At 45.6% G+C, this 20761-nt stretch overlaps 2 protein-coding genes across 3 annotated transcripts in view; both read left to right on the forward strand.

Moving 5' to 3' along the window:
- STOX1 (storkhead box 1) overlaps nt 1-15915 on the forward strand; it is a 48879-nt gene extending 32964 nt beyond the window's left edge. The window contains exons 2-4 of one of the 2 annotated variants that reach the window (XM_044420461.1): nt 2142-2294; nt 11360-13697; nt 15234-15915. In XM_044420461.1, coding sequence (XP_044276396.1) covers nt 2142-2294; nt 11360-13697; nt 15234-15393 — 2651 coding nt within the window. In that variant the 3' untranslated portion in view covers nt 15394-15915. Of the gene's footprint in view, nt 1-2141; nt 2295-8016; nt 8280-11359; nt 13698-15233 lie in introns of those variants that run through there. The other variant, XM_044420462.1, reaches the window with a different exon arrangement.
- Nucleotides 15916-17026: 1111 nt separating this feature from the next.
- The window catches only part of DDX21 (DExD-box helicase 21), a 23928-nt gene continuing 20193 nt past the window's right edge, over nt 17027-20761 (forward strand). Inside the window, exon 1 of the mRNA XM_044420463.1 lies at nt 17027-17407. Coding sequence (XP_044276398.1) covers nt 17042-17407 — 366 coding nt within the window. The 5' untranslated portion in view covers nt 17027-17041. The remainder of the gene's footprint in view (nt 17408-20761) is intronic.

Raw genomic sequence — 20761 nt, forward strand, 5'->3', positions numbered from 1 at the left:
GTTAATTTATGTTATGTTATTATTCACAACCCATGTGCCAACCCATCACAACCCCATGGACAATATTCCTCCAGGCTCTCTTATCCTCCACCATTCCCCTGAGTCAACCTAAGCTCCCACTGATTGTTTCAGTGACTCCATCTAGCTACCTCATCCTCTGCTGTCCCCTTCTTCTTTTGTCCTCAATTGTTCCCAGCATTAGGCTCTTGTTGACATCACCCTGCCAACAAAAGTGCGTATAGTCAAGGCTATGGTTTTCCCAGTTGCAATGTATGGCTGTGAAAGCTGGGCCATAAGGAAGGATTGAGGCCTTTGAACTGTGGTGCTGGAGGAGACTCCTGCGAGTCCCTTGGACGGCAAGGTGATCAAACCAGTCAGTCCTAGGGGAGATCAACCCTGACTGCTCTTTAGAAGGCCAGATACTGAAGATGAAACTCAAATACTTTGGCCACCTAATGAGAAGGAAGGACTCCCTGGAGAAGAGCCTAATGCTGGGAACAATAGATGGCAAAAGAAGAAGGGGAGGGCAGAGGATGAGGTGGCTGGATGGAGTCACTGAAGCAGTTGGTGTGAGCTTGAGTGGACTCCGGGGGATGGTGGAGGACAGGGAGGCCTGGAGGAATGTTGTCCATGGAGTCGCGATGGGTCGGACATGACTTCGCAACTAACAACAACAACAACAAATAATTCTGGCATACAATCATGCTATGTTTTCAAACTGAAAATAAGGGTATGAGATTTGCATTAATGAAGCATGTGTGTGAGTTAATCCATTATACATTTTGATGCTGCTCTAGCTTTTGTTTAGCAACTTTTCTTTTCCTGGAAAATAAATTTTTATAATACTGGCAAATGTAAAATAGAAAAGAACACCTATTCAAGCTGTGTTTTGCAAGGAATTGTGCTGACAACCCACATTATGCACTAGTCAACAGGTTTTTCCCTGAATTCTCCTGTTTGACACAAAGCGAACTGACAATGATTTATACACCTGCTGGCAATAGCTCAGCAGCCTCACTGAGGAAATTATTCTTAGGAAATTCTCTGAATACATTTTGTTAAGCATAGGCATTACCACTTGTAAAATAGAGGTTAAGAACTATTTAACAGCTTCTTCAAAAGGGGCTGTTGTTTATTTGGTTGGCAAGAAAAATAACTTCAACAGGTCTTGCTTTCTACTCTAATGTATGTAATATATTAAATAAGAATTTTAAAATCTATTTTCACTGAAATAAAACTGGTTTGGAATTTAAACCTACATATTAGGATTTCTGATGCAGGACAAAGTTTCAGTGGTTATCTTTCAGAGATAGTAACAGTACATTTTTAATAAAAGCAACATTTGCAGTGTCTGCGTATGCCAGATTTTAAACCAGAAACAGTGGTACAGTGGATTTCTTGGGAATGAGCAGGGGAAAATGCAATCCAAAAACCTTTGTTCACAAGTAGGGACCAATATGTGCGTATATGTATATGTCTAGGTATGTTTTAGAATCTAAGTTTAGAGAGAGTTGTCTCCCCTTTGTGAAAGTCTGAACCCAGTTTCCCTACCTGAGGCTCCCATGAGCCTTAGAACTTGGTTACTGTAGTGCGTGGCTCTCTGCTACTGATGTTTTCCTGGTACCAATACACAGTCCTCGGTCCCTGTCCATTTTGGGTGGAAGCAAGAGCTCATGTCAGTATTTGGGGACAAAAGGTGTGGGACCTCTCTTTGAAGAATCTCAAAGCGGTCCCCCCCCCCCACCAATTTGTGATTGCCCACACTTCAGCTAGCCACTGCAGTTCACTCAGCATTTGGAAGTGAAATAAAAATACAAATTACAATCTCTTCCTCCTCTAGTAGAGTAGGATGTGATTACAGCATCCTTGCTGTTTCAAAATAATAACTGGCACAATTACCCAGCAGAGCTCAAGTCAATAGCATTTTTTCAAGGCTATTGAACAAAAATCTGCTTGCTTTTCTATTTGTGCATTTGCGTTTACTGCTGAAGTTACTTTATTAGAACCACTATTCTAACCTCTTTCAGGCTAATTTAAAGAAGATAGTTTGAAAAAGCAACTGAGAAAAAGGACAACATATTCAAAAGGAAAGAAAGCTCATTCTTCTTCCCCTTCTCTTCTCCCCTCTATATTGCTTCTAGGTGATGTATTTCCAGTGCACATGAATCCCATTTTACAGTCCCAGTTTGTTCCACTGGCAGAAGTCCTATGCTGTGCTATATCAGATATGAATGCAGCTCATATTACGGTTACACAGGAAACCTTGCTGGATCAGTTGGGGAAACATTATCCAGGTAATCTGTTAAATCATGCTGACACTCAGTATAAACATCCAGCTCAGAGGCTTTGCAGCTAGCAGTGGAGGAATGCATGCTATGTCGGAATAAGGAAGTAATAACCTTCATAAACCAATGTATGGAAAGATAAAATGCAGTGTCTAAGTGCTCTGATTTGCTCTGTGTTGCAAATGGAGGTTTTGACCCTTGCAGTCGTCAACATATGTGAAAAATGTCTTTTAAAATCTGAGCACAAGAGTGATAATCTGATCCCGCTGTATTTAGAGGTTTGAAGAGAGGGGGAAATGTGCCCCCCCGGCAGGGGTGGCCCGACCCTTAGGGACAGGGATGAAGGGGGGCTCTGTTATTGCATTACACTGCCCACCCACATGGACACCGGTCTACAAGATCTCTGCAGGACACAGTTTGCAGGGATGGTCTGTCTCTCCATTCAAGAGGACTTAGATCAGTCCTGTTCCTACCCCTGCCCTGCTATGCATGCCCCATCTGTCTGTCGCAATGACAGGTATTTTGCTAACTTAAAAATAAATAGTCTCTGTGCAGTCACACATAATGGGTACTGCGCCTGCGCAGTGCCTGTTGTCGGCCAGAATACCCAAGCTACAACGGTTTTTGGCAGGAACTCCGCACCCCTCCCCCCTGGTGCTATATAAGGCAGAGCGCCCGCCATTTTCCTCAGTCTTCCTTCGACCGCCGATCGCATTGCCTCGCGCCATTACCTTGTCTTCTTGTACTTACCTGTTTGTTCTAGAATCGTTCTTACCCGTTGAGTCCAAGTTCTTTTCCCTTGTTTCCCAGTTAATCCTTTCCTCTTACCTTTATATAAGTATTTCCACTCTTTTTCTCTTACCTTTACTATCCCTCTTCTGATCTTCTCGATGGCTCAGCGTGCGGCGTTTCGAAAGTGTTTGAAATGCGGGGCTAAAATGTCCCCAGCGGACCCACACGAGCTCTGCCTCCTCTGCCTGGGAGAGGGGCATCGCACTAACAATTGCGGGCACTGCCAAGCCTTCACCAAACAGGCCAGGAAGAACCGAGAGAATAGGCTGAGGAAGATCCTTTGGGATCAGGCCTTACCAGCCTCTGACGAGCTCGCCGCTCAGCCTATGCCAGCCGGCCCTTCCATGGTGACCTTCCCTCGTCCACTATCCAGGGGAGTTGCTTCCAAGGAGACCTCTCGCTCCTCCCATTCCTTGCTCAAACAAAAGGAGAGGCGGAAGCATTCCGACCACGGGGATCCGTTGGCCCTGAAGAAGGCCAAAAAAGATAAGTCGGGCTAGGCCAGCAGGAAACATAGGCCTGCTCTGGAATCACGGAGAGATTCGGATTTGACCACCCTTTCGGTCCAGACGGCACCATCAGTTCTGACACCCTTGGCACCGACACCGAGAGAGCTGATGCAGGTCACGCCACCCGGATCCCCACCGAGGGTTGAACCATGTTACATCCACCCAAAGCGGTCGTTCATGGGTCGTTGTCAGATGAAAAGATCCATGACTCTCTCCCAAGATCTTTGCTGTGCCATCAACCAGCTCGTTCCCCAACTCCAATGCCATCCTCTTCGGAGACTCCCAGGAGGACCATGGTGGTCGAATCCCACCAGCATCGCTGTTCATCAGGACAATCTGCCAGATCATGGGTCCCGATGCCTTACGAAGGGCTGGAGGCTTCACAACCTCAGTATTGGGGACCACCCCATACGGCTACTACATGCCGAGGGAATACGGTCATTGATCCCGACAGGCAAGGGCTGAAGCTCCCTCTACTTCGGCGCTGACGACTTCTCACCATCCTCCTTCTCCGGCTCAGTCTTCCTCCAGTCCTCCATACCCATACAATTCAGACTCTGAGGACTCAGACGACTGCTCTACGTCCCCTGTGGCAGTCATATCCACCCAGGGACCTGGGTCGCCCGAAGAGTCCTATGCTACCTTCAGTGAACTTATGGGGCACTTAACCAGAGTGTTGGAGATTGAGGTTGAGCATCAGCCCAGCGCTAACAAGGACAATTTTTATGATATTGTCCATAAAGAACAATCTTCTACCATTACCATCCCGTTGATTACAACCCTGCGGGAAGCCATGGAGGATACATGGACCTTTCCTGATCAACCTCAGTCGACATCGCGAAGATACGAATCCATGTACAAAGTCAAGGAACAAGATATTCCCTTCCTTCTAAAACACTCGAAGCCCAACTCTGTCGTGGTCGAGTCCTCTTAGGGGCGAGACAACAGAGAGCACTCGGCCCCTAGGGACAAGGAAGGAAGAAAAATCGACCTTATGGCGAGGCGCATTTATGCGGCTATGGGATTGGGCTTGAGAATCTCCAACTATGAGGCGACGATGGCGAGGTATCAGTATTTTCTGATGCAGCGGTTGGATTCGATCACCTTGTCCATCCCAGAACAACAACATGATCTAGCCCGGGACTTCATAAGGGAGGCAATGCAGCTTGCGATCCAACAGCTCACAACAGCCCGCCATCATGTCGACTGCGATTCCTGCGCCCTAGTTGGCTCTGTCGCTCTCCAAAGGCATGCCTGGTTACGCTCATGCAACTTCCCAGAGGAGACCAAGAGATGGATCGAGAGGATGCCATTCGATGGATCGGGCCTCTTCCACGATAGGATGGACCACAAGCTTGAGCATATTTATAATGCTTGGGCCACCGCCAGGAAGATGGAGATTCCAGACTCCGGCCGTCGTAAGTGGCATCAATCTCAATACCCAAGATACCAACCTTATCACCGTTTCCAGCCATGCCAACAATTCCCCCAGCGGCAACAACGAAATCGCATGCAACCGGCCGCCCAATATCAACAGGGTTGCCGCCACCAACCCGCTGATAAGAGGCAACATTGACAGGTTCTGTGAACAGATCCTCTCTCTCCTACACCCCTCCCCCCTCCCTTTGGGGGCCGACTGCAAAGCCAACTCCCTCTATGGGAGACCATCACATCTGACAAATGGGCCCTTTCCATAATTGAATTTGGATATAGAATCGAGTTTGATGTCATCCCCCCTTCGGGTCCGGTGCTATACACCGCCTCATCGGAAATTCTTAGAGAAGAACTATCCCAGCTACTTCATAAGGGAGCAATCTGCCAACTCTCCCATTCCGATGGACCCTGTGGTTTCTACTCTAGATATTTTACAGTACCGAAGAGGGATGGTGGCTTACACCCCATACTCGATCTAAGGGGCGTCAATGCTTTTATTACAACTAAGAAATTCCGTATGTCCACCTTACAAAATATCCTCCTCCTGCTAGAGAGAGAAGATAGGTTCGCATCTATTGATCTGAAGGATGCTTATTTCCATATAGGTAGCCATCCGTTTTATAGGAGGTTTCTCCAATTCACAGTTGGCTCCAACATTTTTGAATATAATGTCCTCCCCTTCGGACTTGCCACAGCCCCCAGAGTATTTACAAAGTGCATGGCTCTGATATGTGCTCACCTTCGTCAACAAGGGGTTCAAATTTATCCATATTTAGACAATTGGCTCATCGTTTCCCTGTCTCGGGATCAACTTGTTGCAGACATTCGCCTTATGTGCATTCTCCTGGAGGACTTGGGGCTCGTTATTAATACTGAAAAATCCTGTCTCACTCCTTCACAGGTCATCGAGTACATCGGAGAGCAACTCAATTCGGTCCGAGCATGAGCATTTTTACCACAGACCCGAATGGACAGACTTTGTTCAGTAGCCAGTTGGGTTCAGAAAAGCGGGCAAGTTCGAGCATTGCTTATTCAAAAACTGCTGGGCCATATGGCATCAACTATCGTAGTGGTTCCGAACGCCAGACTACGAATGCGACCACTCCAGCTGTGGTTCAACACGGTGTTCCAGCCCCTCTGCAACTCCCCAAGACGACGTCTCCTTCCTCCCGCTTCAGTTCGACAGACTCTGACATGGTGGATGAACCCCAACAATCTCACCGTCGACGTTCCATTTCACCAGCAACAACCCTCCATTTCGCTTCATACCGATGCATCTCTCATGGGTTGGAGAGCGCACTGTTCCAACCTAGGGACGCAGGGCACCTGGCAGGTACACGAGAGGTCCAACCACATCAGCTTTCTCAAGTTGCTAGCAGTTTTCAAGGCACTACGATCTTTCGAACCCACGTTACGGAACTGATCGGTACAGGTCTCCGATAACACAGTTACCATTTTTTATCTGAACAAACAGGGCGGTACAAAGTCGGAACCATTGGCCCATCTATCCATACAGATTTGTATGGATTTGGGACTGGTGTCTTCCCAGAGGGATTTCGCTCACAGCAATCCATCTAGCGGGAGTATACAACCAAGAAGCAGATACCTTGAGCAGAAAGGTGTCGTCAACCCACGAGTGGGAATTGGACAACCAAATTTGCAAAGACTTGTTTACCTAATGGGGTACCCCAACACTAGACCTATTTGAGACAGCTTTGAATTTGAAATGCAAGACGTATTGCTCCAGGGCGGGAACGGGTCCGAACTCACTAGGGGACGCCCTGATGGTGAGTTGGTCAGATTCATTCCTGTACGCCTTTCCACCGATTCCATTGATCACCCGCATCCTGGAGAAGGCTGCCTGGGACCGAGCAAGGGTCATTTTCATTACACCAGGTTGGCCCTGTCAACCCTGGTTCTCGACCGCTCTCAGGCTGTCAAGACATACGTTCTTCCGTCTGCCACGCATCCCCCACCTAATTACACAAGGGAGGGGGACAATTCTTCATCCCGACCTCAACACCCTCAATCTTATTGCGTGGCTCCTGCACTAACTACCTCTACCAACCCTCACAGACTTTGACAAGACACCTCGGTTCCGACACCAGAGTGCCAGTCGGTACCGGAGGACCTCACTCGACTCTCCTCCGAAGCTGCATCATCTCTACAGGAGATCGAATTCATCCTACAGTCCACCCTTAGACCATCCACTTGTAGGTCGTATGAGGCAAAGTGGAAACGTTTCACCACATTTGCAGAAGCGAACCGTTTTAATCCAGAATTGGCTTCTGTCGGTAACATCCTTTCTTTCTTGCTTTCTTTGCATCAGTCTGGACTTAAACCTACCTCTATCAAGGTCTGCATCACAGCTGTATCCCATTTCCGTGGCTCTCTGTTGGGTTCATCCATGTTTTCTCATGCACTCATCTGGTGCTTCCTTAAGGGACTACAAAATCTCCATCCTCCAATCCGACCCTCGGTACCGACTTGGAGTCTATCAGTAGTTCTCCATGCACTCACCAAAGCTCCCTTTGAACCCCTCACAATGACGGATTTAAGATTGCTATCTTGGAAGGTAGCCTTCTTGGTCGCCATAACCTCAACAAGGAGGGCAAGCAAACTTTCTGCCCTCCGTGTGGACCCACCATACCTTAACTTCCACAAGGAGAAGGTAGTTCTGCGCACAGATCTGGCGTTTCTCCCTAAGGTGGCCACAACAGTTCATGTTAACCATTGTGCTTCCAGCATTCTTCCTGTCCCCATCCACCCCGATAGAGAAACCTCTCCATTCCTTTTTTTTAAATTTTATTAAAATTTTAAACTAATACTACAAACATCAAATATCACATACCTCTCCATTCCCTTGATGTGTGTTGGTGTCTAGCTTTCTATCAGTCATGCACAGAGAGTTTCAGGAAAACTAAACGCCTATTTGTCAAATACTCCGAATCTGACAAGGGTGCACCTCTCTCTGCCCAGAGACTATCGAAATGGATAGTACAGACTATTGAACTGGCTTACCAGCTGGCCAAGATAGATCTTCCCGTTGCCCCTAGGGGTCATTCTACCAGAGCCATGGTGGCCTCTTCGGCCTTTTCATCGGGCATTCCACTGCAGGACATTTGTAAAGCTGCTACCTGGACAACTCCCTGTACCTTTACCAGACACTACACGCTGGACATCCGAGCCAGGCAAGATTGCTCCTTTGGACGGGCCGTCCTTTCATCCATACTTCACTGATGACACCAACCCACCTCCGGTGAGTGAAGCTTGCTAATCACCCATTATGTGTGATGCACGGAGACCACGAAGAAGAAAGTCAGGTTGCTTACCTGTAACTGTCGTTCTTCGAGTGGTCATCTGTGCAGTCACACAACCTGCCCTCCGGCCCCACTTGGTGTCAAGGGACGGGATGGTAGTCTCTTTCTATCGACTCCTTTACGAGATGGCACACTCCGCTAGGGGGGCGATCTGCTGGTCTCCAGAGACTGAGGAAAATGGCGGGCACTCCACCTTATATAGTGCCAGCGGGGAGGGGTGCAGAGTTCCTGCCAAAAACCGTTGTAGCTTGGGTATTCTGACCGACAACAGGCACTGTGCAGGCTCAGTACCCATTACGTGTGACTGCACAGATGACCACTTGAAGAACGACAGTCACAGGTAAGCAACCTGACTTTGTTGGTTATTTCTGTATAGAATGGATCCTCCCGAACTGGGGCAGAATCTGAGCTTGACCATCCTGAGAACATCTGTATTTCTAATTCATTGAAGAAAACGAACATGTAGATACTATTTAGAACAAGGAAAAACTGCCTTGATTACACTTTCCTGGTTCTATCTGTGTCACTGTTCCCCATTATTTATGTACATCTAGTACAGCTAATGTAGTGTAATGGATCGGAGGCTCAGCTGTTGGCCACCAAGGCCCTGGTTCAGGTTTTGTCTCTGTACTTAATTTAGAAACATAGAAAGGGAACAGTGACAGAAGGGGTCTCCCAGGCCATCTAGTCTGACCCTCAACTTCAGCTGGCTCCACTCATGACATGCCTACCATTTGCATGTCCAGCCTATCCGCAAACACCCTCCCCGATGGGGCTCCAGCCACCTTCTGTGGAAGGCCATTCCATACCCTAGGGATCCTAACTGTCGTACTTCCTGGCATCCAAATTGAACTTTGGTTCCCTAAGAAATTGATTAGGACAAGTTGTTATAGTTTTCATTCCCCCTGCATCTATTATATAAGGATAGTAAAGTGAAACTACCTTATAGAGTTGTTGTAAGACAAGGGTGTCAAATTCAGCCTGCACTCCAGCCCATGCCCAGGAGCAGCACCCCAAATTTTTCATTAATAAATTGTTAAAGACAGTGCAAATTCACTGGTTAAGACTTCTCATTCTTGATGCACTGTTAAAGAATACTAAGCCCCTTTTGTCCCACTAAGGGCACTGGCTCCCTACAACTTTAAGTGGAGGTAGACGTTTCATGGAATACATTTGGGACTCCAGTGACCTGATACGCTTGGCAACCTTTTTACAAGGGCAGCTGAGATAATAACTGTACAGTGTGTCATCAAGTCTCATGCTCCAAATGACTTCCCATCTGAAAGCATCCTAAAAGGAAATGACCATTGTTTTCATTGCAACCTTTTCATGGTTCTAATGTGCATGTGATGACCTCTGTTGTCCAACTGTGAAAAAACATTGTGCCATAAGCATTAAAGGAAGACGCCCGTCTAATTGGAAGGAAGACGCATGCCTATATCCATGGAATACAAGTGGGATCTGCAATAAAATGCTGTGGTGTGCGGCTCTTCTGTTAAGGGTCCCAACAAGCCAGCCATGCCCTTTCCCCAGAGACCCATTCCAGCCCCCTTTTTCCACTTAACAGTCACATTGAATTCTGCATTGTGTTTACAGTGTTTCAGTACTTCTGCAAACCTTGGGAGTCCTCCAGGCCTGCTGATACCATTTTCCTCTGCATGCGTGACACCATCCATTTGCAGTTACATAAGGACCCACACTTGGGAAGTGAATTCACAGAATGCAGGGGTGGGCAACAGGCAGTTTGTATGTGGCCCCTGCAACCCCTGGTGTGGCCTCTACCACCCTATGAAACTAAGGGACACCCCCACCAAAACAATTCTAAGTTTTGTTTTGAACCCCACGCACATTCCATATATGGCACTTTAAATGGCCCCCAGACTCTCCAGTTGCCCACCCATGACTTACTGTATGGAGGACCCTGGGCTTAGATCTGTATATGGGTATTAAAGCAGGTAAGGGCGGGGATGAGCCACTGCGCATGGCAGTGACCTGGAGGGGCACTTGCCCCCTTGCCAAGGTGCAGGGAGATACTTCCCCACTGTCCAGCCGAGCAGCATGGTGGATGGGCAGCTGGCTGAGCTGCTCCCTGGATTTCCCACCCCACACTTCGGCTGCAGGAGCATAAGACGGGAAGCAGATGACAGCTGCTGGGCAGCTGCCATTAACTCAGTGATCCTGCCGTGTCCTGTGGCATGAAGGCCACCCTGAGTTTAAAATCCTGCCTGAACCTACCCAGTATTTAAACAAAAAGCTTTCTGTCCCAAAGGTTTCGAGGAGCACTTTCCTCCAGTTTTACTTTATTGATTTGTGTACAACAACAAAATGAATTGTGGCTTTTTTGTCCTTTAAAAGCCTTATTTATTTGGTTATTTGTAGAGTATAACGTACAAGTTGCACAAGTCACTTGTATTTAAATAAATTATGCCCACAGCCAACTGAAGATAATATTGTGCCCTAGTCAGAAAATCTGAATTAATTCCCCATGGAAAAACAACAGGTTAAGTACAAGTTTGCTACCTTTTATTTGATCATCAAAGGAGTTACCTCACTCTGCCTAATGATGGGGCCACGTGTCCTAACTACATTTATGAAGTTTGCCTTTTCAGTGGGATGTTCTTAAAACTGAGTCTGTGTGCCTCAGATCTTAGATTTTGGGGGTACATATTTTATTCTCTATTTGTTCTAGCAATCTGTTTAAAAGTACAGATATTCCTGGTGGTATTTCAGGGGATAGAGACCTTTATCTTATGATTCAGAAGAGGTAATCTCCATGTGGCCATGAATTCTAGCGCTTATGAACAATTAATTATCTCTTAGCCCCATTCTCCCATTTATAAAGAGATTAGGGCTGTATGTACACTGTGATTTAGGTCTGAGCAAATCTGTATAAGGCAATGTTGTAATACTGGCTCAGCCCACAAATTTGTCCTGAGCAAGAACATAAGGATTTAAATTGCTTTGCACCCTGAGTGTTACACAAGTGGATCATAATATATTTATGCCCTTATTATTCTAGGCATTGCAACTCCTACACATGATACTGTCTACAGCACGCTTGGAATGCTAATTAAAGAACGGAAGATATACCACACCGGGGAAGGATACTTCATAGTGACCCCAAATACTTATTTTATTTCTAATAATTCTATGAAGAGCAACAAAAAGGTCCTTCTAGCAGAGAATTGCCCTCTGGAGCCTTCTGTCACATACCTTGTAAGCATGGAGGATGCTACAGAACTTATCCAAGATAATTTGCCTGTTGTATCCCATTGTAGATCCTGTCACTGTTTCTCTGATCAAATTGGAATGAATGAACAAAGACCTCAGCGGTTAGTCAGTCATGACCCTAATGGAAAAAGTCAAAAAGACTCTTGTCAATCTAGACTTTCGGTTCATATTCCAGCCACTGATATGCTTGTTGGCAATCATTCTTGCGAAACCGCTCGCTCTGTACATTCAATGAAGGAAAAGGAAAAGGTTAAAAAATTTGGTCTTAGCCTTTTCTGGCGCAACACCAAAAAACACAAACCTAAAAAAGTACACTCCTCATTTTCTGCCCAGTTTCCTCCTGAAGAATGGCCAGTAAGGGATGAAGATAATTTGGATAACATTCCACGTGATGTTGAACATGAAATTATCAAGCGCATCAATCCTGTGCTGACTGTGGACAATTTAAGTAAGCATACCATGCTGATGCAGAAAATCGAGGAGCAGAAGAAATATATCAATAAAGGAACTTCTACAGAAGTGCTAATGATAAAGCACAAGCATTTTTCCAAAGGGTGCTCCCAACGAAAAGAAAATAAAGGGGTAAAGCATCGGAGGAAAGTGCAGTCCAACAAAGAAAAACAAATGGGTAAATCACACAGAAAATTTAAAACTGAAAAACTAATCCCAGCTCAAGGCAAACTGGAAAACCTTGTTGAAAATCCATTGGCTTGTGCTACAAGTGATGCTATAGCTTTCAATAAGCAATTGTGCAAGGATGCAACTGATATTACTTCTCACTTTATATACAAAAAAGAAATTGATAATCCATTTCAAGATATTCCATATAGAAAGAATAAGTTAACAAGAGGACATAAAAGTCAGAAAAACAGTGATGCAAAGTCCAGAGCTCCTAGATCAGAGAGAAATTTTCCAAGATCCCAGTCTTTGGATTCCTCAAGATCTATGGACTTTGAAGCTAAGCAATCACTCCCTGTCAAATGTGATGCTGGGGATGACAAAAAGCAGCAGGTGGATTATCCTCAGTACTGGGTTTTAGAAACAGATGGCAAATACAGATACCTGAGAGAAAGTGCAGCTTGTAAACATTATTTGCACAGAGGAACTAACCCCAAAAGTATGGTGGAGATCCAGGTAGTTTCTGATGCTCATGCTGTACTCACAGATGAAGGAGCAGAGAAAAGCTTTCCCCAGAATTCTAGTGAAACCCACCAGTGGGATCAAGATAGCATATATGAATTGCTGAGTCAAAATTCAGATCAGCTTAAAAATGTTTATCTTCTCAGTGACACAAATGCTGCTCATCAGTTTAAACAGTCTGAAAATACTGTTTCCCAAGGACAAAGTAACGATTTAAGGAACAAACTGAACTCTGAAAATGCTAGCAAATGGCTTCAGTCCATTAACCCACAATATGATGGATTGACTTATGATGAAGAGACTCAGTATCAGAAAGAGGATGATGTTGATGCCTGTAGTTTTCTGTATCTTGATGCTGATAATCAAGAACAACATATGGAGATGTCCAAGTTGAAATCCAGCCAACTCCCTTTCAGTTCTTCAGATACAGGGGAGTGGAGTAACATAAAACAAGAATTTCGTACTGAAGTACTCGGACATGGAAGTTCTAATTCTTACTTCCAAGGGCATAGAACAGATATGGAAAAAGTTGATATATGCAGTCCTGAAGAAAACAAATTACTTGATGTTACTAAATCACAGGATAGTTTAAAGGAGTATCCAAAGATAAACCTTGGAGGAAAAAGTTGTGTATGTCATCCAATACCTCAATATGCGTACAAAAACATTGAAGGGAATGAGGATCTGTATAATAATAGGCAGATATCCAATACTGCTGAAACCAACGTGTTTGATTTCTGTGATGTGCGTCAGACAGAGACCAGAATTTGGCAGAATTCAGTAAATGAAGCAGGTGGGAAATTAGCATCCTTGGCACTGTCACCAAAAGACTGGGAAATCAAGACAGATCTAATGGAAAAGCAACAGGCATTTGATGATACAAATGATGTTCCAGTTCTGGATCAGAAGGTCCAACAAGAGCAAAATCACTTGGAAGGAACGGGAGGCCATAGCATAACAGGCGATAGTGGAATAGATTCCCCCAGGTAAGCAGAAATCTTAGAGTAATATTTCTGATGCACACTGTCACATTGACACTTTTTACAAAATATAGCCTTCGAGGGATGTGTATTGAGAGAAAGCTTTCTGCCTGTTGGCAGAAAAGCCTATCTGTTCTTACAGGCTTTGGACCTCACAAGATTGCTCCATTATGGCATAATCCTATAATGAAATACTACTTTTTCTCTTTTTGTTCCCATTGAATGCATTAGTGGCAAGTCCAACAGAAATCTTGGATAACTTTGCCTGGATCATTCTAACTTGGTTTTGTAAAAGCATGGTCATGGACAAAAATATGTTTTTGTTATGAAATATTGTCCAAATACTGTAAAGAACCTAAAAAAGTAATTGTTAAGACAAGCTTAGGTATTGGAGGGCAAATACTTCTATTGCAGAATAGCAGGTGGAAGGAATAATCAGTGCTATTATTGTACAGTTGATTTTGTTGCTCAGGAACAGCACAGAGACTAGAACATTTGATTCTATGTCAAGGCAAGAAAAGGCCAGACAAGAGATCCTAGAACGTGGAAGTTCAGCAAACTCTCTAGTAGGTGTGAAAGTGAGGTATAGGCTGCAGCAACCTGCTGCGAGTGTACGATTTCCTGACCATGATGGAAGGATGGGAGGGAGCCATTCCAGGAAGTAGCAAAGGTAGCCTTAGGAAATGAGAAATGGAGAGATACAAGACTTGTTGATTTCAATATACCATTCTGGATCAGGGAGAATGGTAATGGAAAGTTTAGTATGAAAAAGAACTGGAAATCACATTTGCAATCCTTTGTAATTCACTGAAGGTATTAGAAACCTATCCATGAATTATGAGAATTTGGCCTGTCAACACATATTTCCCTACTATGACAAGTGACAATTATCTTTGGGAAGATGATATAATTCATATTCTCTAAGTATTGGCTAATTTTAAAAGAATGCAGTTCTGTTAAGGGTTTATGTGCTTCTTTCTGGAAAACATAGACTACATATTTAAATATTTTCTGGAAGCTAAATAAGGTATAAAGCTCTGCAAGGAAAGTGTAAGTTCTGGGCCATGGGCAGCAGGCATCTGAGGCTGAAACACCTGGACCAGGGTGCAGGTGCAGGGTGATGTCCTGCAACAGGTTCAGAGGGCCAGAAGCAAGAGACATTTTGTTCAACACTCCAGCGTCCAAGCCAGAGAGATGACAAATCCAAGCAAAAACATTCCAAGATATCACAAACCAGAGGTCAAGTTTCAGAAAGACAGTCACAGCTCGCAAAGCAAGGTCAGGTAGGATGGGTGCAGATACCTGGGAATCAGGGTCAGACTAGAGACAAGGATGGAAGCAGGAACAGCCCAGAGCAAGGCAAGAGGCAGAGAGGCAAGAAGCAGGATTCAAGTCAGACAACGTAATACAGAGAATGAAAACACAAGGGAATCACAAGGACATATCATGATTTACTTTCTTGGGAAATCAGTTATTCTGAATAGCTGAATATGGATCAATAGGCTTCTTAGTGAATCTTGTTTTATAAAATAATTGTTCTAGAACACAAAGTATGGCTTCTGCTAATTCTGCCATCATGGATGGATTGAAGAAAAGAAGAAGCTTTCTCATGAATTTGGAGGGCATAGAGAAGACTTTGCAGAGCGGAAAGAACCTTACACGAAACTCCTTGCTTCAGTTGACTCCAGTCATGAATGTTTAACTTTTTTCTTCTTAACAAGTTTTGATAATTCCATTGTAAATATGTTAATATATGTATGTATATACTGTAAACAACTTAAGTTGCCATAGTATGAGTTGTGCCCTCAATGATGCTAAGCCCTCAACCGATCATCCTGTGCAAGGCAGGAGGTGTGGCTCCTGAGCTTTCTGACCTCCTCCTCTGTATTTTTGCCCATCTAATGAAAGGATTTTGGAAGGGGAGAAAAAGAGGCTGCTTGTATCTTGCTTACCTCTCCCCTTGCCTCCGCAATATGCTCCTTTTTTCTCCTTTCCAGGTTGTGCTTCTAGCCTCAAAGAGGCAGCAGGTGTGCTTTTTTCCACACCAGGTACAGGTGGATCACAAATTCCCTGTTCCAAGGTTGGACCACTATCTCTGACCTGGAATTTTGGAAATTTAAAGCATCCTGGGTCTGGAGGCCATAGGATTGCTCCTTTACCAATTAAATGTCTGAAAGTAGGTAAGATAATTATATTCTCATATGTATGAAACTTTTGTAATAAATGTTTGTATCATTTTCTAATATTTTGTTTGTGTAATTATTGTATTGCAAAAAATAGACTAAGGGCTGCAATCCTGTAGATTTGCACCCTCAGTCATAAGAGTTTAGCTTCTGATCATTTAATGCTTGGTATAAAGACTGACAGAGGCAATTTTTGCCTCCCTGTCATTCTGTTCTGAATTTTTCACCAGACAAGCAGTGTTCCTGCAGCTTCCCTTAACAAAATTGGCATCCACTGAAAGTAAGAATACTGAGAGACTTTGGAAGAAACTACTATGCCTATTTCTGAATCAGCTGGACTGAAAGGGTGGACTGTAGCAGCTATGAATATGCTGAATAGGTGCGTATTTCAGATCAGTATTTTCCATGATCAAATGCAAATTCTATGGATTTTTAGTAGGATTTTAGTTACAGGTAAACTTATTTGGGATTACTGACTAGTGCCCTAATCCAAAATCCGTTTTCCCAGCAGTAGTTATACTGCATGTATAGATGGCAAACTACAACCTGGCAAAAGTTGGGAGCCTATTTAGATTCCAATGCCAGGTGTGGAAAATAGTTTGGGATGGGGAGGACTTGTGTGAGAACACGTTAATTAGAAGCCCAACATCAGGGATGGCTATCCCAAATCGAAGAGCAGAAATGCAAACTTCGGGATTAACACATTGTGCACGACATTGTTGACACTGTTCACAACTATAATTCTTGCATTTATTCTAGCGCACATTGGTTCTGAGGATACAGTAGGAAGATCGCATAAACTGCCACCATGAGTTCTTTGCACGAGGAGAAAAGCAGGCTATACACGTGATAAATAGTATGACTCCAGTCCGAAAGCCTCGGGCCACATTCAGTTCAGTTTTTAAAGTTCCACAAGGCTGGCCGCTTTTCCCGCAACGCTCACCCAGAGCCCGTCCGTAAGAAGGCAACCCTTTGCACGCTGCTAACGGCAAGCGAAGTCCGCGGCTTTGCGCCTCCCTTGCGCCCGCCCGCCCAAGGAGAAGCGGGCGCCGCAGCCCGCGCCTGCCGTGGGGCGGGGCTGCGCTGCGGGCGGCGCCAGTCGGTGCCGGTGCTGCTCGGGGGAGCATGGGATGGTGGCGCTGCGGCCTGGCGCGGCCGCGGGCCGTGATGCCGGCGCTGGGCCTCCTCGCCCGGGCCGCGCTCGCCGGCCCTCTCGAGAGCTGCCGCCGCCTCCCGCCCTGCGCCCGCTTCTCCGCTCGCTCCCCCTGTTGGCTGAGCGGGGCCCGCGGCGGACCTGCCTCTCCGCGCCATGCGCCGCCTCACTTCCTCCTGCGCGCCGCCAGGGCGGGGTTATTCCCTTTCACGCCGGCCTCGGCCGCCAGCAGCCGCTTTTCTCACCACCTCAGCGGCGAAGAGCCCCAAGAGATGCCCGCAGCCCCCCGGCCAGACTACCGAGGCGACGAAGACTGTGAGCCGGAGACCCCCATGGAGTCCGAGACCGCGCTGGAGTCCGGCAACGGCAAGAAGCGCAAGGTATTTGGGGTTGGAAAGGACGGGGGTGCGGGTGGCGAGGATTGTGTAAGGCCGGGCCGGGCCGGGCCGGGCCTCGTGGCTGGAGGCAGCGCGTGGAAAAGGAAATGGGGCCCAGGAGGGAGGAGCCGAAGGCGGGGACAGCAACAAGGAAAGGACCCGGCTCTTCCTCGGAGCCGGGCGGCCTCCGGTGCCCTTGCTGGGAAGAAGAGGCTGCCGCTGACGCATGAAGCCCTCGCCGGTGCTGCCTGAGCGCGTGTAGGATGCACCGCGGCTGCCTTGAACAACGTGGCCCTCGCCTCTTAACGATCTTTTCAAAAAGTCGCTAGAGTTGGATTTGCCCTATTAAGGGGGCCCGCCTTGTTTCAGCAGGTCGGGTTGAGAACGTGTAGTACAAGCAGGTGATGCTTGCTTAAAAGGAAACCCTATTGCGCTTAAGGTGGTATGTATAGGATTGCAGGTGAACTGGGAAGTTCCCAGTTAAAACATGGTCTCGCAGCCTAATGCGCTAAACGTGCAAACTTGCATGTGCCCTTTTATTAGACTGGAAGTCTAAGTAAATTTCTAATTAAAAACGTAGACGATTGCGCTGTAAATGGTCGTGCCAGGTATACTGGGGACAAGCTCTCTTTCACCCTGCCTCTAAATGTTTCTATTCAGTCCTGTCATTCTTGATTATGGCCCAGTACTAAAAAGAAATTCTGCCATTAATGTCTAAAGGACCTTTAAAATAAGTCTGAAGTGATATTTTCTTACATCTACACATGCATTTGTCTCTATTTGAATGCAAGCCCTGAAGTTAATAAAACAGCAGCATTGATAACGGTAATCCTTGTTGTTGTTGTTGTTAGTTGCGAAGTCATGTCTGACCCATCACGACCCTATGGACAACACTCCTCCAGGACTTCCTGTCCTCCACCATCCCCCGGAGTCCACTTAAGCTCACTCCGACTGCTTCAGTGACTCCATCCAGCCACCTCATTCTCTGCCGTCCCCTCCTTCTTTTGCCGTCAATTGTTCCCAGCATTAGGCTCTTCTCCAGGGAGTCCTTCCTTCTCATTAGGTGGCCAAAGTATTTGAGTTTCATCTTCAGTATCTGACCTTCTAAAGAGCAGTCAGGGTTGATTTCCTCTAGGACTGACCAGTTTGATTGCCTTGCGGTCCAAGGGATTCGCAGAAGTCTCCACCAGCAGCACAATTCAAAGGCCTCAATCCTTTGGTGCTCAACCTTCCTTATGGTCCAGCTTTCACAGCCATACATTGCAACTGGGAAAACCATAGCCTTGACTATATGCACTTTTGTTGGCAGGGTGATGTCTCTGCTTTTTAGTATGCTGTCTAGATTTGTCATAGCTTTCCTCCCCAGGAGCAAGCGTCTTTTACTATCTTGGCTGCAGTCCCCATCTGCGGTGATCTTGGAGCCCAGGAAAATAAAAATCTGTCACTACCTCCATTTCTTCCCCATCTATTTGCCAGGAAGTAAGAAGACCGGATGCCATGATCATAGTTTTCTTAATGTTGAGTTTTAAGCCAACTTTTGCACTCTCCTCCTTCACCTGCATCAAGAGGCTCTTTAGTTCCTCTTCACTTTCTGCCGTTAGAGAGGCATCATCTGCATATCTGAGGTTGTTGATATTTCACCCAGTAATTCCAACTGGTGATTCATCCAGCCCCGCCTTTCTCATGATGTGCTCTGCATATAAGTTAGGCAGGGCAACAGTTTACAGCCTTGCCCAACTCCCTTCTCAATTTTGAACCAATCAGGGTTTCCGTGTCCAGTTCTCACTGTTGCTTCTTGACCCGCATATGGGTTTCTCAAGAGACAAATAAGATAGTCTGGTACTCCCATCTCTTTAAGAACTTGCCACAATTTGTTGTGATCCACACAATCAAAGACTTTAGCATAGTCAATGAAGCAGAAGTAGATGTTTTTCTGGAACTCCCTAGCTTTCTCCATGATCTAGCGTATGTTGGCAATTTGATCTTCTAGTTCCTCTTCCTCTTCGAAATCCTGCCTGTACTTCTGGTAGTTCTCGGTCCACATACTGCTGGAGCCTAGCTTGTGGGATTTTGAGCATAACTTTGCTAGCATATGAAATGAGTGCAATGGTGCGTTAGACCTTTGAACATTCTTTGGCATTGCCCTTCTTAGGGATGGGAATGTAAACTGACCTTTTCCAATCCTGTGTCCACTGTTGAGTTTTCCAAATTAGCTGGCATATTGAGTGTAGCACTTTTACTGCATCATCTTTTAAGATTTTGAATAGCTCAGCTGGAATACTGTCACCTCCACTAGCTTTGTTGTTGCTCAGACTTCCTAAGGCCCATTTGACTTCACATTCCAGGATGTCTGGCTCGAGGTCAGTCACTACCCCATTGTGGTTATCAGGGACATTAAGCTCTTTCCTGTGTAGTTCTTCTGTGTAATCTTGCCACCTCTTCTTAATCTCTTCTGCCTCTGTTAGGTCCCTGCCATTTTGGTCCTTTATCATGCCCATCTTTGCATGAAATGTTCCCTTCATATCTCCAGTTTTCTTGAAGAGATCTCTGGTCCTTCCTATTCTATTGTTCTATTTCTTTGCACTGTTCATTTAAGAAGACATTCTTATCTCTTCTAGCTATTCTCTGGAATTCTGCATTCAATTGGGTGTATCTTTCTCCCTTGCCTTTCGCTTCCCTTCGTTCCTCAGCTATTTGTAAAGCTTCCTCAGACAGCCATTTTGCTTTCTTGCATTTCTTCTTTGGGATGGCTTTAGTTGCTACCTCTTGTACAATGTTGCGAACCTCAGTCCATAGTTCTCCAGGCACTCTGTCTATCAGATCTAGTTCCTTAAATCTATTTGTCACCTCTACTGTATATTCAACAGGGATATGATTTAGGTCATACCTGAGTGGCCTAGTGCTTTTCCCGACTTTCTTCAATTTAAGCCTAAATTTTGCAACAAGAAGCTCATGATCTGAGCCCCAGTCAGCTCCTGGTCTAGTTTTACTGACTGTATAGAGTTTCTCCATCTTTGGCTGCAGAGCACATAGTCAGTCTGGTTTCTTTGTTGACCGTCTGGTGATGTCCATGTATAGAGTCGTCTCTTGGGTTGTTGGAAAAGTGTGTTTGCTATGACCATCTTTTTCTCTTGACAAAATTCTACCAGCCTGTACCCTGCTTCATTTTGTACTCCAAGGCCAAACTTGCCTGTTATTCCGGTTATCTTTTGGCTTCCTACTTTAGCGTTCCAATCCCCCATGATGATAAGGACATCATTTTTTGGTGTTAATTCTAGAAATTGTTGTAGGCTTTCCTAGAACCGGTCAACTTCAGCCTCTTCAGCACCAGTGGTTGGGGCATAGACTTGGACTACA

The sequence above is a fragment of the Varanus komodoensis genome, unplaced genomic scaffold, assembly GCF_004798865.1.
Source record: "Varanus komodoensis strain SLA01 unplaced genomic scaffold, ASM479886v1 scaffold11, whole genome shotgun sequence".
NCBI classification, from domain to species: Eukaryota; Metazoa; Chordata; class Lepidosauria; order Squamata; family Varanidae; genus Varanus; species Varanus komodoensis.